The sequence below is a fragment of the Leptodactylus fuscus genome, chromosome 4 (assembly GCF_031893055.1).
Source record: "Leptodactylus fuscus isolate aLepFus1 chromosome 4, aLepFus1.hap2, whole genome shotgun sequence".
In the NCBI taxonomy this organism is placed as follows: domain Eukaryota; kingdom Metazoa; phylum Chordata; class Amphibia; order Anura; family Leptodactylidae; genus Leptodactylus; species Leptodactylus fuscus.
This window is the reverse complement of record NC_134268.1, coordinates 32,541,975-32,560,625: the sequence shown is the minus strand read 5'-3', so window position 1 is coordinate 32,560,625 and position 18,651 is coordinate 32,541,975. Positions and strand designations below refer to the sequence as shown.

Below are 18,651 nucleotides of genomic sequence, written 5' to 3'. Positions count from 1 at the left end.
AACCATCTCCACTCTATGGCACTGGTCAAGACCAGAACATAGGTTATTGATGTTTGTAGCACAGTACTCCACAGAACTGTATGCTTATAGGCAGTTTTAGAAGACAAAAGTGAATATTTCTACCACGTTCCGCTCACCTCTCGGAAGACTGGCTTGTTGTTATTAACATCATTTATCCCTACAATTACTTGGGTGAAGCTTCTCAATGATGACGGTCCACCCGAAGAGTTATCGTCAACCGCAGAAACGTTCAACACATACTGAGTGCTCAGCAACCTTGGTAGTGGGGTTCTGCGAAGTCTTAAGATACCTTCAAGACACATTAAAGGGAATGTGTCACCACAACTCGGCATATCAACCCTAACCAGATAGATAGGTTAAGGTCACCTGAATTAAATAGTATTTTCCCCTTGCAGATACATGACCTTTTCTGTTAATATCCATCCAGTCATATTAATGTGACCACCACCTACTTTTGACATGAACGTTAACTAACCAATTGAAGAAGGAACGTGTCATCGGGGACGATGGATCAACACCAGTATGCATCTATCCTTGCGGACCATGTTCACCCCTACATGTGATTTGTTTTTTCTCAGGATGATGGCATCTACCAGCAGGACAATGCGACATGTCATAAAGCTCGCAGTGTACGTGTGTGGTTCGAGGAGCACCAGGATGAGTTTACCGCACTCCCTTGGCCAGCAAATTCCCTGGACTTGAACCCAATCGAGAATCTGTGGGACCACCTCGATCGGGTTGTTCGTGCCATGGAGGCTTAACTGCGTAACCTAGCACAGATGGCCACAGCACTGGAGTCGGCATGGCTCATTATCCCAGTGATCATCATCACAACATCCCCTCTCTTCCTGCACGTCTCGCAGCGGTCCGCTCTGCCAAAGGTGGTTATTTTGGATAGTGACAGGTGGTGACATTAATGTGATGGACTGTGTATGTAACTGACCTTTTCGGAACATTGAAGGCATTGTCGTTGTTCCAAAGAGGTAAGGAAGGGGCAACACGCTCCTACTTTCAACAAGCTTATTAGCACAGTGATAAAAACAGCAATGTTTCGGCAACTGAGGCTCCGATTCACAAGTGGAAACCACTACTTGATTCAGGAGACCCTAACCTATCTATCTGCAGGGCTGGGTTGATATGCCGGGTTCTGGTGTTGTAACTCATGAGTATTATTTCTTACACAAATGCAAGTATGCTTCTTTAGGTATTTATTAGAGAATTGTATAGATTTTACCTTTCTGGCTATCCAAGTCAAAGTTTCCCTCGTTGTTTCCTTCGACAATGAAGTACGATACGTTATCTCCATCAGGATCTTTAGCATAGACTGTGGCCACCAAAGTGTTTGGTCCAGCATCTTCTGATAAAAAAGTGTTATATCTAGACGTGATCACATAAAGCAGTTATATAGCATGTGCCACCATGGCTGGTCTTTGCTTCATATTGGTACGTTGGATATCAATGATATGAGATTCTTACACAGTTTGGGAGAAAACAGGGGCTTCATCGTTGATATTCGCCATCCGTAGACGCACAGATGCTGTTCCCGTACGAGGAGGGTTTCCTTTGTCTATAGCTATGACTACAAATTCATACATGTGGTTGGCTCGCTCGTAGTCTAGTCTCTGGCTGGATAGGATGACTCCTTGAGATGTAATGGAGAATTCTGGGCTCTGGGTGAAGTAAGAAATCTCTGCATTGCTCCCGGAGTCACAGTCCTGTGCGGTAACTAATGTACACACACCATGAGAGATGAGGACAAAATAAACCATAGCAGCAACCATATAGCCAACAAACCTATCTCATCAAAGGTTAACCCTATAGGATCTTTATGGATTGGTGGGGATTGTTGACTAGAATGGGAAAATAAAGTTTTAAGGAGCAAAGAGAAAACACTGTACCTTGTAAGATGGATGTACCTACAGGTATATTTTCTAAAATGCTGTCTTGGCTATAAATTGACTTATGGAACTCAGGCGAGCAGTCATTGTCATCGGTGATGTGAATCATGACCTGGATATTAGGATAAAAATGAATTATTAGACAAAGCGTAAAGAGGACCTTCATCGATCTCCTCAAGTTATTTACATCCCTTCATAGGCACCTCTCTTCTGTTTGGAATTTTTTTTCTCACCCCCACCATTCCTGAGCAATCGCCGAAATTAGTTTTGGTGCCTGATATGATAACTAGGCTTTTACTGTCAAGTTGGTGATGACAGACAGGAGCAGAAGAAGGGGCGGACAATGTAGGAGATCAGAAAGAACCACACCGCCATGTCTGCTCCAAACTGAGACCACCTGCTTAATATCAGACAACGAAAGTTACAGGAGCTGTTTGGACTAAAGAAAAAAATTCCACCTGCACTGGAATCAGTAAATTGGCAAAGATTTGGTGTTGGTGGAGCTGGTCAATGAAAATCAGCATACAGAGTAATTCTGGCCACTTAAGGCCATGTAGGTCAGTGTAATTTTTGGTGCATTTTAGTCAAAACAGAAGGGTCTAATCTAAGATTTAACTAAAAATGCATAAACTGTTCACACTGGCATCCGGGTTCCCATTTTTTGGGTCTGCTTGGAAACCCTAAATTCTTAAAATGTAGTTACCTGTGAACCCCATACACTATAATGTGGTCCACAAGGTTTCCACCTGAAATTGGCAGAGAGACAAGTCCTGCTATCTATATTTTAAGCGTAATGGGGGATGGAGTCCCGTTTGATTGTGTTCATTATTAGGCCCTAGTATTGCATCAAGGGTAAACGTGCCATAGGGCAGGCCATGAGACTGCTCCAGGGCCCGTGACGTCCCCAGTGGTTCCAATACTTATGCTATTGACACAATCTTGAGCAAGATGACCCTCTCCAGGGAAAGAGTAGGAGATTGGCCCAAGGGTCATGGTTAGGGCATAGAAAGGAAAATAAAAACATGAAACCCTTAAGGAAAAAACAGGCACCAATACAGTATGGGGTATCCATTTTAACATTTGCTATGAGTTGACTTTTTTTTAATGCCCATATACACCTATACATCCATTGACTTGAGCCCCATCCATGAGATCTACGGGAGATTCATCAGTTGACCAAGAGACAATGTGGCCCGGCCCGGTACCTCAGTGACACTGCTGAGTCCACTTTCTGCCTCTAGAGCTTTCACCAACAAGTGATAAAGATGATGTCCACTCTCGTAGTCCACAGCATGGGTCAGGCTCATCTCTCCGCTCTCTTGATTAATGGTGAACAGGCCGCTTGGATTCATCAGTAATGTGTAGGTGATCGATTTACCCTGAAAGGACACGGCTTCCACAACGGCCATTCTATAAGAAAAACCCAGTGATTTAAGTGGGCAACATGATGTGGGCCCATTTTAACTCTGCTATCTGTCCTTCTCTTGTGTATGGAAAACACTTAGTCGGGTCATAACTACAGGCATCTATGACTACATTCAGCCCACCATGGCCTTTTGGATCTATGCACTGGATTTGGGAATACCAAATGGGTTGAACTTGAGACAAGGCCAACCTTGAATGCATAAGAATACTTTTTGTATGTCAAATGGATTTTATTTGCCAATTTCACTACCGAACTACGCTTTTTTTCCAGTTGAACCTCTAGATGTCTGCTCCAATGATGGAGTCCAAGCTCAATTCTCCCTTCCGAGCGATGTAGTGGGCTATGCCTATGGAGCTGGATCGATTTGGCTGTTTGATTCTCTATCTACAATGTAACTGAGGTTTCTACTTACTTTTCGCCAATAGCTGTGTTTTCCGGGACAAACAGACTGTATGTCATATTGGTAAACTGTGGTGGTCTTAATCCGACCAGGATGGAGATAGAAGCGTAAGGACTTTTTTTCCCGTGCTTGTCGGTGGCCTGAACCGTGAGGGCATATTCCTTGTTCCAGATTAATGGTAGCCCGGTTGTACTGATAACTCCAGAATCTTTGTCCACCACAAAGCGTTGGTCTCCACCTCCAAAAAATGGACAAACTTAAAATACAATTTCAATATTAAATGTAACAGGTGAGAACTTAAATCTACAAGTCATGGGTTGGTATTTTTGGTGGACATAGGACAGCATAGGATCTGTGGACACCAAATGGTAGTATATTTGTCAAGGGGTTACTCAACTTTTAAAATTGATGGCCTGTCTTTAGGATATTAGATCGGAGAGGGTCAACACTCAACTCTCCCATTGAACAGATCCGTTGCTGTCCATCGTGTATCCTTATTTTTTGGACGGAGCAAACATTTTGTAAGTCCGACTTTTGTCTCCATCCCAAAGAGCGGATACACGATGGAAAAGCTCCGATCACACTGGTGGATGGTTTTAAAAACTCAAGCAAATTAATAATTTTTTTTAACCTCAGATTTTATGATATTTCCATGGATCACAGAAACGCATGAGGTGCGGAGACCCCAACGCAGTTGTCAACACAGGCTAAGCATAACAATTTAGTACAGTCCTTCTTCCGATATACAGCTACCTTCCATAAGATGGTACGATATGCCGCCCCCAGAGCTCTCGTCATTGTAATAATGGGCCAACAACTGGTATACCAAAGTCCCTTTCTGTGCTTCGGGGTCCACACAAGCCAGGTAAGGGAATGGGTACATGGTCCACTCCAGACTCTCCTCTCTGGGAACTACAATGGTTATGTGGCACAGATACCAGTCACTGTCTGGAAAGAGCAAAAAAAAAAACTAATGTGAATTTGAAGGAAAAATACATATATTAGGATATTGCTCATAAATGTATTTTTCAGCAGATGTAGGTGGAATCATCTCTACTATGGTTTTTGCTGATTCTAATTGGCACTCGATCCATCCACTTTGCTACATGGTTAGAGATGGTAAATAAGTGAGTGCCTCCTCATAGCTGGCCTTAGAGTGTCGGCCACTTCTAAACTTCCACAACTATAAAACTGTTCTTGGCTGTAGATCAGAGGATCACATACCTAGATTTTTCATTAAACCATATAATGGCCGTAGCCCTCATAGCATAGGGAGATCTTTATGACAAAAAAGACCAACAAAAGCGACCGGACGGAGAAAATCTTGTCTAATCCCATAAAGTCTGAAATGAGTCAGACTGAAGTTTTCCTATTCACTAAGGACAAGGCGTTTCTTCCTTTCCCCAAAGAATGCCCCGGCCGCAGCCTGGAGGGTCCCGGGATTAGTGAGTCTAATATCAGCCATATTGTCATAGTGTTTAATCCCTTGAGCATGGCTGATTTTTTTCTTTATTGTGACCACCAGGCCGGTCCGCACTTCACTGCTTGGATAGCCTACGCCAAGGAGTCTTATTGGAAGGATAATTGAACGTAAGCCTGAGACGCCTCCTATACACACTGTCACGTTTGGCTGTTTATTCATGCACATAGGTCCATAATAGAATTTCTCAGCTCCGTCAGTTGTCAGGGATGAGAGATTTTTCTGCTCTGACGTCAGTTTACATTACTTTACCGCTTGACATTCATTATTGCAATTACTTTATTGTCTCACTAATTTACTTGGTGAAGTTTATTTTCAGACCTTAAAGGGATAGTCTAGGTAATTTTATATACTGTTAGAGAATAGAGGGGTCTTATTTTTAGAATCCGTATCTATTAACCAGAGCAGAGGGGAGGTACAATGAATGGAAAACAGAAAACACAGCACATTGATTTCCATAGGAGCCAACTGTGTAATCCTTTGTTTCTCCTGCGGAGGCACTGCAGGCAAATTAAACTCTTGATGCCAGGTTCTCCCACCGATTATAGCTGACACCCATCGATCAGTTTACACTTTACAGGAATGGAATTATTTCAACAAAAATGGATTGTCTGAAACTTGAATATTAAAGGGATTTTGCAGCATCACAATGCTGAGGACCTATACTTAGGATAGAGCATCAATATCAGATCTGTGGGGGCAAGTCCCGCTTGCACTGGCACTGCGGCTTCTTCACTTCCTACAAAGCACCGTGCTGTACATTGCATAGGGGCAAGGCTTGGTACAATAGTTCAGACCCATTCAAGGTAAAGATCCCACAAGGGCCTTGGGGTCCGTTGGGCACAATTAGGTGACATGAGGAACCTCTTTGTCATCGAGCACTTCCATGTTCTACATCTATGAAAGGGCAATCGCTAGTGCAAATGTCAATAGGGTCTTAACATAGAAGATTTGATGTATACAGCTGATAAAATACAGTCCTGGCCATGTTAAGCTTCCCAGAATCCATTTTAATTTGTTCATGTGACGACATACGACAAACCAATACCAGTGCCCTGTGGGGTGTGCGCTCCTCGTTCCCCGTAAAGTGCTTCATTAATGGTTACACAAGTCAGATAACCTTGAACTACATTGTTCCCTGACAGTCCTCCCCTAAAGGCAGATTCACTGTCGATTCGCTGTCATCAGAGCTCCGGATACACTCAGGACATATGTTATTGAATGTCGGGGGGTTAAAAGGGTTAAAAAAAAAAAAAAAAAGTTCAAATCTGGAATTTTTAAAGTGTTGTTTTTTTTTTTTGAGAATATAAATTCTGTTATTATGGAATATACGGTAATAACTTTATTTACTAATATTATCCAATCAACTCTGGGCTTAAGATAACTAATGCTCAGTTTATGTGGTCATGTGAATAAGGCCTTGCTATCGGTGTGCAGTGAAAGCACACGGATCCCCATAGACTATAATGGGGTCCGTGTGCTTGCCGCCAGATCTCCGCAGGGAATATTCGGACAGGAAAGTACTTCACAATCTACTTTCCTGTCTGCATGCGGAGATCTCGAGGCAAGACACGGATCCGATTACAATACTGTGTAAATGGCCATCTTTCTTGTGGCCGCAGGCATGCGCAGTCGGCTTTGCCCTAGGCCCGAGGCCTAGAAGTTTGAAGCCAACCCACGGAAGAAGACGCGGTAAAGACCCCGTTCCTGAAGAAGATGAAGGCGGCGCTGGAGAGTTCTCTTGCAGCATTGGGGATGCCCCCAGTGCTGTTTGAGCGCTGGTGCCCGCCCCCAGTGCTGCGAGAGAACTCATTTGCATACTGGAGGAAAACAGGATTTTAACCGAACGGCGGGGTGGAGAAGACATCTAAAGGTAGGAGAAGAATAGCCTTTCTTAACACTATTCCAACGTGTTAGGGAGAAAAAAAAAGGTTTTTAATGGTAGAATCCCTTTAATAACTGTATAATTAACATTCGACAATTTTCTAATATATTTTGTTTAATTTTCTCAATATTTTATTTTTAAGATCCCTGCTTACTGACATAGAATAATATTTCTACTTCTACCCAGAGACTGAGAGGCTGAACACATCTAAAACTAACACAGCTGAGAGTCTGCTACAGTTGCATCAAGTCTCGGCCTCTAGACTGTTACATTTTACCTGCACTGATATATTGTAGCAGCGGTGTAAGAAGTAACCTTGGGCTCCTATATCAACACTTGTAATAGAATCACACTCTACTACGGCCAGCAAGTTCACAACTTTAAACCTGTATGGTTATTTAGGTCTAATTTACATACATAGATGACGCACATAGTAATGTTACAGCACATACAATGCACACAGTGATGTCACAGTACAGGAATAATACACACAGTGATGTCACAGTACAGGGATAATACACACAGTGATGTCACAGTACAGGATAAGTGATGTCACAGTACAGGGATAATACACAGTGATGTCACAGTACAGAGATAATACACACAGTGATGTCACAGTACAGAGATAATACACACAGTGATGTCACAGTACAGAGATAATACACACAGTGATGTCACAGTACAGGGATAATACACACAGTGATGTCACAGTACAGGATAATACACACAGTGATGTCACAGTACAGGGATAATACACACAGTGATGTCACAGTACAGAGATAATACACACAGTGATGTCACAGTACAGGGATAATACACACAGTGATGTCACAGTACAGGGATAATACACACAGTGATGTCACAGTACAGAGATAATACACACAGTGATGTCACAGTACAGAGATAATACACACAGTGATGTCACAGTACAGAGATAATACACACAGTGATGTCACAGTACAGGGATAATACACACAGTGATGTCACAGTACAGGGATAATACACACAGTGATGTCACAGTACAGGGATAATACACACAGTGATGTCACAGTACAGGGATAATACACACAGTGATGTCACAGTACAGGGATAATACACACAGTGATGTCACAGTACAGAGATAATACACACAGTGATGTCACAGTACAGAGATAATACACACAGTGATGTCACAGTACAGAGATAATACACACAGTGATGTCACAGTACAGGGATAATACACACAGTGATGTCACAGTACAGGGATAATACACACAGTGATGTCACAGTACAGAGATAATACACACAGTGGTGTCACAGTACAGGGATAATACACACAGTGATGTCACAGTACAGAGATAATACACACAGTGATGTCACAGTACAGAGATAATACACACAGTGATGTCACAGTACAGAGATAATACACACAGTGATGTCACTGTACAGAGATAATACACACAGTGATGTCACAGTACAGAGATAATACACACAGTGGTGTCACAGTACAGGGATAATACACACAGTGATGTCACAATACAGGGATAATACACACAGTGATGTCACAGTACAGGATAATACACACAGTGATGTCACAGTACAGGGATAATACACACAGTGATGTCACAGTACAGGATAATACACACAGTGATGTCACAGTACAGGGATAATACACACAGTGATATCACAGTACAGGGATAATACACACAGTGATGTCACAGTACGGAGATAATACACACAGTGATGTCACAGTACAGGGATACTACACACAGTGATGTCACAGTACAAGGATAGTACACACAGTGATATCACAGTACAGGGATAATACACACAGTGATGTCACAGTACAGAGATAATACACAGTGATGTCACAGTACAGGGATAATACACACAGCGATGTCACAGTACAGGGATAATACACACAGTGATGTCACAGTACAGGATAATACACACAGTGATGTCACAGTACAGGATAATACACACAGTGATGTCACAGTACAGAGATAATACACACAGTGATGTCACAGTACAGGGATAATACACACAGTGATGTCACAGTACAGAGATAATACACACAGTGATGTCACAGTACAGAGATAATACACACAGTGATGTCACAGTACAGGGATAATACACACAGTGATGTCACAGTACAGGATAATACACACAGTGATGTCACAGTACAGAGATAATACACACAGTGATGTCACAGTACAGGGATAATACACACAGTGATGTCACAGTACAGGGATACTACACACAGTGATGTCACAGTACAGGGATACTACACACAGTGATGTCACAGTACAGGGATAATACACACAGTGATGTCACAGTACAGAGATTATACACACAGTGATGTCACAGTACAGAGATTATACACACAGTGATGTCACAGTATAGAGATAATACACACAGTGATGTCACAGTACAGAGATTATACACACAGTGATGTCACAGTACAGAGATTATACACACAGTGATGTCACAGTACAGAGATAATACACACAGTGATGTCACAGTACAGAGATTGTACACACAGTGATGTCACAGTACAGGTATAATACACACAGTGATGTCTCAGTACAGGGATAATACACACAGTGATGTCGCAGTACAGAGATAATACACACAGTGATGTCACACTACAGAGATAATACACACAGTGATGTCACAGTACAGAGATAATACACACAGTGATGTCACAGTACAGGATACTACACACAGTGATGTCACAGTACAGGATAATACACACAGTGATGTCACAGTACAGGGATAATACACACAGTGATGTCACAGTACAGGGATAATACACACAATGATGTCACAGTACAGGGATAATACACACAGTGATGTCACAGTACAGGGATAATACACACAGTGATGTCACAGTACAGGGATATTATTCACAATGATGTCACAGTACAGGGATAATACACACAGTGATGTCACAGTACAGGGATAATACACACAGTGTTGTCACAGTACAGGGATAATACACACAGTGATGTCACAGTACAGAGATAATACACACAGTGATGTCACAGTACAGGGATAATACACACAGTGATGTCACAGTACAGAGATAATACACACAGTGATGTCACAGTACAGAGATAATACACACAGTGATGTCACTGTACAGAGATAATACACACAGTGATGTCACAGTACAGGGATAATACACACAGTGATGTCACAGTACAGGATAATACACACAGTGTTGTCACAGTACAGGGATAATACACACAGTGATGTCACAGTACAGGGATATTATTCACAATGATGTCACAGTACAGGGATAATACACACAGTGATGTCACAGTACAGGGATAATACACACAGTGATGTCACAGTACAGAGATAATACACACAGTGATGTCACAGTACAGGGATAATACACACAGTGATGTCACAGTACAGAGATAATACACACAGTGATGTCACAGTACAGGGATAATGTAAACAGTGATGTCACAGTACAGAGATAATACACACAGTGATGTCACAGTACAGGGATAATACACACAATGATGTCACAGTACAGGGATAATACACACAGTGATGTCACAGTACAGAGATAATACACACAGTGATGTCACAGTACAGGGATAATACACACAGTGATGTCACAGTACAGGGATAATGTAAACAGTGATGTCACAGTACAGAGATAATACACACAGTGATGTCACAGTACAGGGATAATACACACAATGATGTCACAGTACAGGGATAATACACACAATGATGTCACAGTACAGGGATAATGTAAACAGTGATGTCATAGTATAGGAAAGTTCATACAGTGATGTCTTAGTACAGTGATACTATACACAGTGATGTCACAGATCGACTTGGGTGTTGGTTCTGATCACATGACCCTATAAGAGAACTAGCGCAACAATTGGTAAAATTTTGTCTCCCTATAGCTCCTTTAAGACTGAATGTAAAGGAGAATGTCCCTAAAGCATAAATCTTGAAGATATGGAATTGAAACACAAAGTGTATTACAAAGTTGTAGAGCTTTTTTATTGTTATACAATGTTTAATTTTTGACAACGTAAAATCTCTATCCCCCCTTTTATAGCAGTGAGCCCCGTCTTACCTTGCTCCAGATTGTGCACCTTCACTTGTATCTCCGTCTGCCCACCTTGCAGCTTATGGGTTAGATACAATCGTCCAGACCCACTTTCTATCCTTACCGGGGGGTTGGAGGGCCAACTGATTTCAAACCATTTACCCCGATACCTTCTATCTGGAATGGTAAAGATGGTCTCCCCAAGGGCTCCCCCTGCAGGAACTCGCACAGTGTAGGAGGACGATATGGCTTGGGGGTAAATGGAGCGGACAGGTCTATATTTGGAGGTGCGAGGAGGCAGCAAAGGCGTTATTGGAGGCATGGGGTAAGCAGTGGATATAGTTGGAAGCACAGCTGGCATCTTCAGTGGCATCTCTACAATGGACAGTTGCCTATAAGTTCTTGGCCTATAAAATGGATAGACGTTCAGGGCCAGGACAGGTGACTTTAAGGCAGATTTTGGTGCAGTGGAGGAGATGCCTTGCATGTCTATATTTCTCTTCCTGCAGCCCCGCTTGGTATTGAGTGGTGCCCTTTTTGTGCCATCAACATTCATTCCAGTTTTTGTAAAGTTACCACTTGTCTTCAGAACCTGCCCTTGAAGCCCCATGTCTTCTACTTCTTGCGAAGGGCAGATCGAGACCCCTGGATCAAGTCTAGGTCCTCTGTTAGGATCCTGCTTCAAAAATCTCGATAGCTGAGGGCTCCTAGCCTGGCATTCAATGACAAGGAACATCAGGAGGGTATGTATGCTTATAAAGAGGTAATGTGGAGGTCTTCTGCTGCAACTCACAGATCCTGGGCACAGAAGCATCATTAGATCCCTCAGGTCTCAGCATGAAGTCAGGAGGGGAAATCTGGCTGGGGAAGCTCCAGCCTGGAGGAGATGCAATGTGTGAGCTCCGAGCTCTGGTCCTGCTACTCCATAGACTCTGGACACTCCTCCTCCTACCCCCCAGCAGGCAGTGACAATGTATGGTGGTGTCAGGCAGCTTTACCCCTATTACATGACATTACTATGTATGTTTTATCACTGACGTATACATTTATAATCCACATTGTGCTGGTTATGAGGATATTTGAAGTCTTATTACAGTATATAGGTTTGCGTATTTATTTTATTTCACTTACTTGTATGTTACTAACATATTCCAGTGACATAGAGACATCGGACCACGTGTACTAATCTGGAGGCGCCTGGAAAGTGACCAAAAATGCACCTCAACTTGGCGCATCTTTGCCCCTGCGCCCTGCTCATCACAGAAAGGGCAGAAAGGGTTGTGGACACCCAGTCCACCAGATTTACTATAAATCACGCCAGAATACTAGCATGAATTATGTCACAAATCTACACCAGTCTCTGACAGACGTAGAACTGCGACCAGTCACAGCTACGTGCTATAGAATTACTAAGAAACCAGAACCTAAGAAAGCAGAGCCATGAGCATGATAAGGAATGAATTATAACATGGTGTGAGAATCGGCAGTCTTAATAAATTCCTTACATTGTCAGTCATTGTCCCATATAGGGCTAATAATCTAAATTCCCTATCAGTATGTTTTTGGAGTGTGGGAAGTAACCTACGAAAACACGGGGAGAACAAACAAACTCCTTGGTAAGATGCAAATGTATGAGTCCAGTACTGAAAAGCAACAGTGCAGACTATGATAGAACAGTGAGGACAATGGTAGAACAGTGAGGACAATGATAAGACAGTGAGGACAACGGTAGGACAGTGAGGACAACGGTAGGACAGTGAGGACAATGATAAGACAGTGAGGACAATGGTAGGAGAGTGAGGACAATGGTAGAACAGTGAGGACAATGGTAGAACAGTGAGGACAATGGTAGAACAGTGAGGACAATAGTAGGAGAGTGAGGACAATGGTAGAACAGTGAGGACAATGGTAGAACAGTGAGGACAATGGTAGGAGAGTGAGGACAATGGTAGAACAGTGAGGACAATGGTAGGAGAGTGAGGACAATGGTAGAACAGTGAGGACAATGATAAGACAGTGAGGACAACGGTAGGACAGTGAGGACAATGATAAGACAGTGAGGACAATGGTAGAACAGTGAGGACAATAGTAGGAGAGTGAGGACAATGGTAGAACAGTGAGGACAATGGTAGAACAGTGAGGACAATGGTAGGAGAGTGAGGACAATGGTAGAACAGTGAGGACAATGGTAGGAGAGTGAGGACAATGGTAGAACAGTGAGGACAATGATAAGACAGTGAGGACAACGGTAGGACAGTGAGGACAATGATAAGACAGTGAGGACAATGGTAGGACAGTGAGGACAATGGTAGGAGAGTGAGGACAATGGTAGAACAGTGAGGACAATGGTAGAACAGTGAGGACAATGGTAGAACAGTGAGGACAATGGTAGGAGAGTGAGGACAATGGTAGGAGAGTGAGGACAATGGTAGAACAGTGAGGACAATGGTAGAACAGTGAGGACAATGGTAGGAGAGTGAGGACAATGGTAGAACAGTGAGGACAATGGTAGAACAGTGATGACAATGGTAGAACAGTGAGGACAATGGTAGGAGAGTGAGGACAATGGTAGAACAGTGAGGACAATGGTAGGAGAGTGAGGACAATGGTAGAACAGTGAGGACAATGGTAGGAGAGTGAGGACAATGGTAGAACAGTGAGGACAATGGTAGAACAGTGAGGACAATGGTAGGAGAGTGAGGACAATGGTAGAACAGTGAGGACAATGGTAGAACAGTGAGGACAATGGTAGGAGAGTGAGGACAATGGTAGAACAGTGAGAACAATGATAGAACATTGATGACAATTCTAGGAAAGTGTTGACAATAATAGAAAAGTGAGAACAATGATAAGACAATGAGGACAATGATAGGACAGTGAGGACAACCATCATACAGTAAGAACAATGATAGAAAAATGAGAACAATGGTAGGGCAGCGATAACAATGATAAGACAGTGAGGACAATGATAGGATACTGAGAACAAGTCCATAAAATAGTGAATGTCATCCCTATTTTGTGGACTGAACACTGAGGAGGAACGCAGGCTCCAATCATCATTTTCATCTATGCTGTTTGGAGTCCCTGTCTCCCCTGCGTACTATCCCATGTGGTAATCATGGTTTCAGTTTAGGATAGTAGTCTTTATAAATGACTCCGGTTCTTGGGCTCCAAGTCCCTGCTCAGTGTTTGGGCTGGGAAATGGAATGGACTCAATGTTATCTTTGGGTTTATATAGAAAAATAACACACTGAGTCTTTATCAGCAAACTGCAATGAGCTGACCTGATTGTCTGAGATCTCATAGCAGAAGATAACGCTCTGAAAGTAAAAAAAAGAGAACTCTGCCCCCCTCACCTCCAGAAAGCAGTGAGTCGTGTCACCTTTCCTATGATGATAAGGGAAGATACAGGCCTTGATAAAGATGGGTTAACAATGGGAGGAATAATTTCACATGGCAGGTAAAAGAAGCAGCATTTCTAGAATTGCTATGTATTTAGGAAAACTGAATGTACAGTATATGAGCTAATTTTACATATGCACCTGTGACCGTCTGGTACAGAGTCTGAAACTTTTTGGCCAGTGATTTCAGTGAGGACACATATCACATATAACAAATATCCAAAGGACCCAATTATAGTCTATGGGGTCTCTCTGAATCTATTGCTGTCGGTCTTTAGATGGAACAGCTTACCACGCAATATCCCATTCATACATTGGAAAGCAAATAGGAATTTGCTACGATCTTCTACCTCAGATTCCTCTCCGCTTCTACTGCATGCAGTGGCGTAACTAGGAATGGCGGGGCCCCGTGGCGAACTTTTGACATGCCCTCCCCCACCACCACCACCACCGACGTCAAATACCTCGACCAACCCCCTCGTACGGACTCTATTATGTCCCTTAGTAAGCCCTGCACACAGTATTATGCCCCATAGTGGCCCCTGCACACAGTATTATCCCCCATAGTGGCCCCTGCACACAGTATTATGCCCCATAGTGGCCCCTTCACACAGTATTATCCCCCATAGTGGCCCCTGCACACAGTATTATGCCCCATAGTGGCCCCTGCACACAGTATTATCCCCCATAGTGGCCCCTGCACACAGTATTATGCCCCATAGTGGCCCCTTCACACAGTATTATCCCCCATAGTGGCCCCTGCACACAGTATTATGCCCCATAGTGGCCCCTGCACACAGTATTATCCCCCATAGTGGCCCCTGCACACAGTATTATGCCACATAGTGGACACCCATAAACAATTACTATAGTCTGGGGTCTTTTCAGACCCCAGAGTATAATAATCGGAGACCCGGGAGAATGAAAACATAAAAAATTACTGTTTCTTACCTGTCGCCGGTTCCCACGCTGTCTTCTCCGCTGGCATCCTTATGAAATGACATCAGACATCACATGACCCGGGACGCAGGCCAGGTTCATGTGACGTCAGAAAGGAGGCCTGGCAGGATCATGGAGAGGTAAGTAACACTTGTTTGTTATGTTTCTTACCTCTACCAATCCGCCGATCATTATACTCGGGGGTCTGCAAAGACCCCCGAGTATAATGCGAGTATTTGTGGGGCCCGCGGTGTCACTTGCCGATCCTGGCCCAGCCAGGATCGGCAAGTGAATAGGGGCCATAACGGCCTATTTAAAAAAAAAAACAAAAACGCAGCGGTAGCGGCTGTCACCGGGCCCCCTAATGGCCCGGACCCTGTGGCAGCCACCTCCGCTGCCTCTATGGTAGTTACGCCCCTGACTGCATGTTTGAGGCTTGTTCTGCAGGTTTTAAGGATGAATTGGCAATGAAATCCGCAGGAAGAAAGAACAGGTAAGGGCAAGTTCACATCAGCGTCTGGTCTCCGCTTTAGCCAATCCAGCAGGTTACCATCTTCTGCCTCGAGACACTGGACAGGGGACGGAGACCCAGCGGTCAATTTTCAAACCCATTCACTTGAATGGGTTTGCAAAGTGACTGCCCGTGTGCGTCTTCTGCCTCTACGCGGCGAAACCGTTTTTATAACTGGACACAAAGTCCTGCATGTCTGACTTTGTGTCTGGTTCAAAAAAACGGTTTTGCCACAGAGCGGCTGAAGTCGTGCACGGGCAGTCACTTTGTAAACCTATTCAAAATGAATAGGGTTTGAAAACTGACCGCCCGGTTTCTGTCCCTTGTCCAGTTTCTCGGGGGAGAAGATGGAAACCCGCCAGATTGGCTAAAGCAGAGACCGGGCGCCGGTGGGAACCCGCCCTCACTTATTTTTCAGCCAAGTGCATCCTGCAGATTCCCGAACGAAAACTGGAGCTGAGGTGGAATTTACCTGAAAATCAGCACCGTATTCCTCCATGTGAATTTACCCTAATCTAGTCTTCTGGTCCTACACCCAACCAGAAAAACAGAACTAAGTACACAGATGTGAACGCACCCTTACAGATATTTTATCTTCCTCCTACATTTTGTAGCTCCATAGAGAGAATCATTCTAAGCACCATAGGCTGCACAAGGAATCTTCTGTGGTCACCTTCACGTATCATGAACAGTCCTTTATTCCCAGGACACAATGTGAAGGCCACTGATAATCCCCCTCCACGGACTGTACATGAGGAAGAGAAGGCGCAGACTTTGTAATATATCCCTCGGCCACAAATAAGGGACTTACTAATAACCCCGTCATATTGTTCTAAGAATTGGCACATTCTGCTCTGCGATATACATCATAACCGGCTCCTCAATTTGTGTCCATTACCAGAAATTGGATATAGGATATTAAACTGAAATTAAATTCTCAGTTACCAAAATAAGCTCATTATATCCAATGTACGGAGGAATCCGGGCAGATCATTTCTAGCAAATAGGATTAACAATGTCAAAACCACAATGATGATGACAGCCGGACACATTAGTGTAGAAAGGGAAGTACAGCCATGATGATAAGTAGTGCGCTAGTGACTGCGACACCCCCGGCCTTATGAGCTCATGTAAAGCAAATATTCAGCTAAGACTCTGCCTTGCAGCTTTCTATAGGAAGTACAACACTGTGCAATAGACAGAGGTGGAGAAAACACTGGGAACTAAGGCTGGGTTCACACTTGTCACCACAGAATCGGAATAAATACATTATAGTCTATGGGGTCCACAGGTTTCTGCACCTAACAGCTTTTACATGGTCAGGGTCTCCTCCTATTGAGTACCCATGCAGGCCTGGATGACGGAAACCTATATGCTAGTGTAAACCTAGTGTAAGAATGCTTTCAGACATAGAAGGGTTAATAGTTTATTTTTGGCAATTAACAAAATGAAGAAAAGAGAAATGTAAACCCCATCAATATTCGGTGTGACCTCTGCCTTCCATCAGTTCTTCTAGGTACTTGTAGGGTCCACTCACACGGAGGAAGTTGGCGTTGATTCTGGCACGATAACTCGCGTCAGAATCCGCACGGAAATAAAGCCATTGACTTTAATGGGTTTCGTTTTCCACGCGGGACCCAATGAAATCAATGAGAGGCTCTTTTTCCTCTTTGAGTTCAATGGGTTCCGCGTGGAAAACAGAACCCATTATTTCTGTGACGATTCTAATGCGAATGATCGTGCCAGATTCAGCGCCAACTTCCTGCGTGCGAATGCCCCCGTAGACTGTTTTTGGCAGAACTTGGCAGGGTGGTTGTTCCCACCATCTTAGAGAACTAAGCCCAGATCTTCTGTGGATGTAGGCTTGCTCCAATCTGTCTGTCTCTTCATGTCATCCAAGACAGACTGAATGATGCTGAGATCAGGGCTCTGCAGGGGCCGTATCATCACTTCCAGGACTCCTCCATCTGGGAAAAGAGCGCAGACAGAGCAGCAATTTTAAGTGGAGGCCACATCCCTTATGGACGCAACCATTCCCCGTTCTGGACATCACCATGTATCTTGAGAGCACCACACGCCCTTTTTTTGTGTAGTTGTATCGTAAGGATGTGATCACACTGACCTTATCTATGTCGGTCCTCCTCATCCATCACAGAATGAGAGCAATGGACATTAGAAGGACAGATGAGATGGAGTCCCCTGATCTTGTATCCTGCATTTCCCATCATGGGAGCTCCTTCCATCATGCCTTTTCACTTTCCTGCATGCAGGACTTTCTCTGTATGTCGTGTTTTTTACATTATAGTCAATGGGAACACACGAAGGGCGGAAGAGGCTCAGTCTGTACCGTTAACATTTGTTGCTTTCATCCAATGTCAGATGAGAACAACGGACTGTAATAACGGTAGTGTGACCCAAGCCGTGTTTTTAAATAGAACCCCCAAAAACTTGTAACCTTCCCTCTGCCCTAAGTAAACATCTCAGAATGGGCGCACACACCAGAGGAATACGCGTGTAACTAAAACATGTTTATTAACCACCAGTCCATGTGTTTTTTGTTTTTTTATAGCTTTGCAAAGCAGACTTGTGTGTTATAAGTCGTGAGTAAAGGCAGCATCGCCGGGCGCTCG

The 18,651-nt window shown here is 43.6% G+C and overlaps 2 protein-coding genes across 3 annotated transcripts in view; both read right to left on the bottom strand.

Annotated features, from left to right (window-relative positions):
• Nucleotides 1-12,043, bottom strand: part of LOC142200099 (neural-cadherin-like) — a 44,672-nt gene extending 32,629 nt beyond the window's left edge. For both annotated transcript variants that reach the window (XM_075270163.1, XM_075270164.1), the window contains exons 1-8: nucleotides 11,198-12,043; nucleotides 4,499-4,693; nucleotides 3,758-3,983; nucleotides 3,125-3,329; nucleotides 1,920-2,031; nucleotides 1,498-1,747; nucleotides 1,256-1,398; nucleotides 138-310 (exon numbers count right to left, since the gene is read on the bottom strand). In XM_075270163.1, coding sequence (XP_075126264.1) covers nucleotides 138-310; nucleotides 1,256-1,398; nucleotides 1,498-1,747; nucleotides 1,920-2,031; nucleotides 3,125-3,329; nucleotides 3,758-3,983; nucleotides 4,499-4,693; nucleotides 11,198-11,987 — 2,094 coding nt within the window. In that variant the 5' untranslated portion in view covers nucleotides 11,988-12,043. The remainder of the gene's footprint in view (nucleotides 1-137; nucleotides 311-1,255; nucleotides 1,399-1,497; nucleotides 1,748-1,919; nucleotides 2,032-3,124; nucleotides 3,330-3,757; nucleotides 3,984-4,498; nucleotides 4,694-11,197) is intronic.
• DPY19L4 (dpy-19 like 4) overlaps nucleotides 1-18,651 on the bottom strand; it is a 149,504-nt gene that overhangs the window by 89,185 nt on the left and 41,668 nt on the right. The gene's annotated exons all lie outside the window — the stretch shown is intronic.